General features: G+C 41.2%; 1 protein-coding gene across 1 annotated transcript; it reads left to right on the forward strand.

The window, feature by feature from the left end:
* The first annotated feature begins 2,190 nt into the window (after window positions 1–2,190).
* On the forward strand, window positions 2,191–2,778 carry LOC138906829 (uncharacterized). Its single transcript, XM_070196533.1, has 2 exons — window positions 2,191–2,246; window positions 2,367–2,778. The coding sequence occupies exons 1-2, from the start codon at window positions 2,191–2,193 to the stop codon at window positions 2,776–2,778; spliced, it is 468 nt and encodes a 155-aa protein (XP_070052634.1).
* Window positions 2,779–3,587: the final 809 nt, after the last annotated feature.

Here is a 3,587-nt window from a genome sequence, read left to right on the forward strand (position 1 = left end):
TCATTCGTGAGTAGTTTCTAAAGCTTGTTTTGAATTATTTGAACAATATTTGGTTAGACTCGATCGGTTTGGAGGCTTGTTCTAAAGAAAAAAATATGGTTGATTGTTGATTGTGTTCCAGAAAGAGGTAAGTGTCGTGGTTAACCTTGAGTTGATGGAATTAGGACTTGTTTGATCTATTTGCTACTTGATTTATGTGTGGGGACGATGCATATGTAAGGTGACAAGTGTATATGCGATTTCATGAGTTCAAACATGCAGGTGGGCCACTTAAGTGCATATTTTCTTTTCTATCATGCTTTCTTTTAATAAATGTTATTACTCCTTTAGTGCTTTAACTGCTACATGTGTTTACTTGTTAGATTCATGCTTCATTCGTTACATGCCTCAATTTGCTATATGTTTCCATGCGTTCATTTATTGACCGCCTTTACTTGCTCTATGCTTTTACATGTTGTTAGTTAGTCATTTTTACTTGTCTTATATCTTTACTTATTTATTCGTCTTACTTGCTTCTATTTCACTTTACTACGTTATATTTGATTGTCTTAGAGAATTTATACGCTTAGTACCTTTTTTTGCGTTATGATGTGAGATATGCCGTAGTTAGTTGTAGTATTGTACATTCACATTATATATAGGATCGGATTATAGGCCATAATGGTATATTATATATCGGATCTGATTGCACACTGTAACAGTATTGATGTTTTATATATATATATATATATATATATATATATATATATATATATATATGGGATCGGATTGCACGTTACAACGGTGTTGACATTATGTATAAGATTGTGTTGCACGTTGCACGATATTTATATTATATATATGGGATCAGGTTGCGCGCCGCAACGGAGAAGGTGTATTATGGATATTCTTGGTTGTTGGTTTCCATTACTGTATTGTGTAGTGATACTAAGAAGTGATGATATTCTGGGGCCCTCAGTTGTGTATTTCTTATTTCGGTTTTCATGTTAATTGTTGTTTTTCTATTCTGTTGTTGTTTTCTACTTATACTTGTATAGGTTTATAGTGAGTGACTTGTCATAGCCTTGTCACTACTTCTTTGAGGTTAGGCTCGGTACTTACGGAGTACATGGGGTCGGTTGTACTCATACTACACTTTACTTCATTTCAGACAGTTGTATTTTATTTTTGACCCTATTTGTAGTATTTTAGCAGCTCATGCATTTGTGACACCAGCTTCAGGGATTAGACTAGACAACGTGTATGTATTTTATTATGTATTTCGAAGCATTTCAGCCTTATTTCTTAATAATTTACTTTTGAAAATTGTTAAATTGAATAACTGTTTAGCTAATGTTGGCTTGCCTAAAAAGCGTACGTTAGGCGCCATCACGACCTCATAGTTGATATTTTAGGTCATGATAAGTTGGTATTAGAGCAATAGGTTACCTATGTCTCACGAGTCATGAGCAAGCTTAGTAGAGTCTTGAGGATCGGTATAGAGACGTCTGTAAATCTTCTAGAGGCTATAAGGCTTTAGGAAATCTCACTTTCTTTTTTTCTGAATCGTGAAACTTTATTCTACCATTGGGTTTGAATCCTTATTCTCTTATTCTCTCACAAATGGTAAGAACACGTACGGCATCTACAGCTGATCAGAAGCCGGAGCCCCAGGTTGCAGCCACTACCACGGGGTAGAGTCCGGGGCAGATGTAGGGCTAGAGGTAGAGGCAGAGCTCAGCCTAGAGCACGTGCATCAGAGACAGTTGAGCCTCAGATGGAGCAGGAGGAGGAGATCCTTATCCCAACTGAGCCAGTTGGACCAACTTAGATCCCAGAGGGGTTCATTGCTACCCGAGTGCTTCAAGACGCCTTAGTCCGCATGGTTGGCCTGATGGAGAGTATGGCACATGATGGTATATTCCCTATGGAACCAGTCGTCTCTCAAGCTGGGAGAGGATCCCAGACTCCCTCTACTCACACTCCAAAGTAGATGTATTACAGGTATTAGACCCCAACAAATCTACCTGTTAGGGCAACTCTCTCTGGTGCTGCTACACAACCCAGGGAAAGACCCGCGATGTCAATCGAGGGGCTGAAAATGTTGCACAAGCTCACCAAGTTGTTTCCCCCCACATTAGTGGTACATTTTCTGATGACCCCTAGGATTTCTTAGACCATTGTCATATGAAATTGCGCAACATAGGTATAATGGAGTCTAACGGAGTTGACTTCATAGTGTTTGAGATGCATGGTTTTGTCAAGAGGTGGTAGTAGGTGTATGTTCAAGACAACCCACCAAGTTCACCTCCTCTCATATGGGATCAGTTCTCACAGTTTTTCTTAGAGAAGTTCATCCCCTTTACTCATAAAGTGAACTTGCGCAGTCAGTTTGAGTGCCTTCAGCAAGGTAGCATGACCGTTACTCAGTATGAAACCAAATTTGTGAATTTATCATGCTATGCAACTATCCTGATCCCTACTAAGAAGGAGAGGGTGAGGAGATTCATAGATGGCCTTACATATGGCATCAGGCTGCAGATGGCCAAAGAGACCGAGGATGATATTTCTTTTACTAAGGTTGCAGAGATCTCCAGGAGGATCGAGAACAACAGGGGCCAGGCTAGGGAGATGACCTCTAACAAGAGGCCCCGTTATTTTGGAGGATTCAGTGGTGCCTCGTCTGGTGGAAGGGGTTTATTTGGTAGAGGCCATCCTATCAGGCCGGTTCAGTCAGATCTACAGGTTGGTTACACATGGTGCTTCAGGCAGTCGTGGTGCTTATGGGTCTCATCCTGAGTAGCTAACATTCAGTGCACCTCCAGCTCCCATTAGTGCACCACCGATTCAGAGTCATCACAATTGTTATTCGGGCCGTCAGGGTCAGTGTTAGATTTAACATCCACTCCAGTTGAGAGAGTGCTTTGAGTATGGAGGTATGGGTCATATCAGGAGGTATTGTCCTAGACTTTAGAGCAATATGCCACAACAGGGTACTCATTCCATGATTTCGGCAGTGGTTGCTCCACTACCCGCTCAGCCAGCTAGAGGCAGGGGTCAGGTAGCTTAAGGTAGTGGTCAGATTGTTAGAGGTGGAGGCCAGCCAGTGAGAGAGGTGGAGGTCAGGTTGGTGGGGCTCAGCCCCATTGTTATGTTTTTCCAGCTAGATCTGAGGCAGAGTCATCCACTGTAGTTATATACAGGTATTATCTTAGTCTATCATAGAGATGATTCTGTGTTGTTTGATCTGGGTTCTATATATTCTTGTGTGTTTTCATATTTTGCTTTTTATTTGAGTATGCCACGTGATTCCCTCGATGTTCCTATTTTTGTGTCTACACCGGTTGGAGATTTTATAGTAGTTGATCGGGAGTATAGGTCTTGTGTTGTTACTTTTAATGGGTACGATACCGCAACTAATCTTCTATTATTGGAGATGGTGTATTTTGTGATTATTCTTGGTACGGATTGGTTGTTCTTGTATCACGCTACCTTGGATTGTCATGCCAAGACCGTGACGTTAGCCATGCTAGGGTTGCCTAGATTGGAGTAGAGAGGGACTCTTGGTCACTCAGCGTATGGTTGAGAAGCGGTGTTTGGCGTATTTG

Source organism: Nicotiana tomentosiformis, chromosome 2 (genome assembly GCF_000390325.3).
Source record: "Nicotiana tomentosiformis chromosome 2, ASM39032v3, whole genome shotgun sequence".
NCBI classification, from domain to species: domain Eukaryota; kingdom Viridiplantae; phylum Streptophyta; class Magnoliopsida; order Solanales; family Solanaceae; genus Nicotiana; species Nicotiana tomentosiformis.

Excerpts from the sequence above, each read along its gene's own strand:
- LOC138906829 (XM_070196533.1), top strand. The coding sequence starts at position 2,191 with ATGGAGTCTAACGGAGTTGACTTCATAGTGTTTGAGATGCATGGTTTT. Across the intron at positions 2,247-2,366 it reads ATGCATGGTTTTGTCAAGAG|TCAGTTTGAGTGCCTTCAGC; the intron begins GTGGTAGTAGGT and ends GAACTTGCGCAG.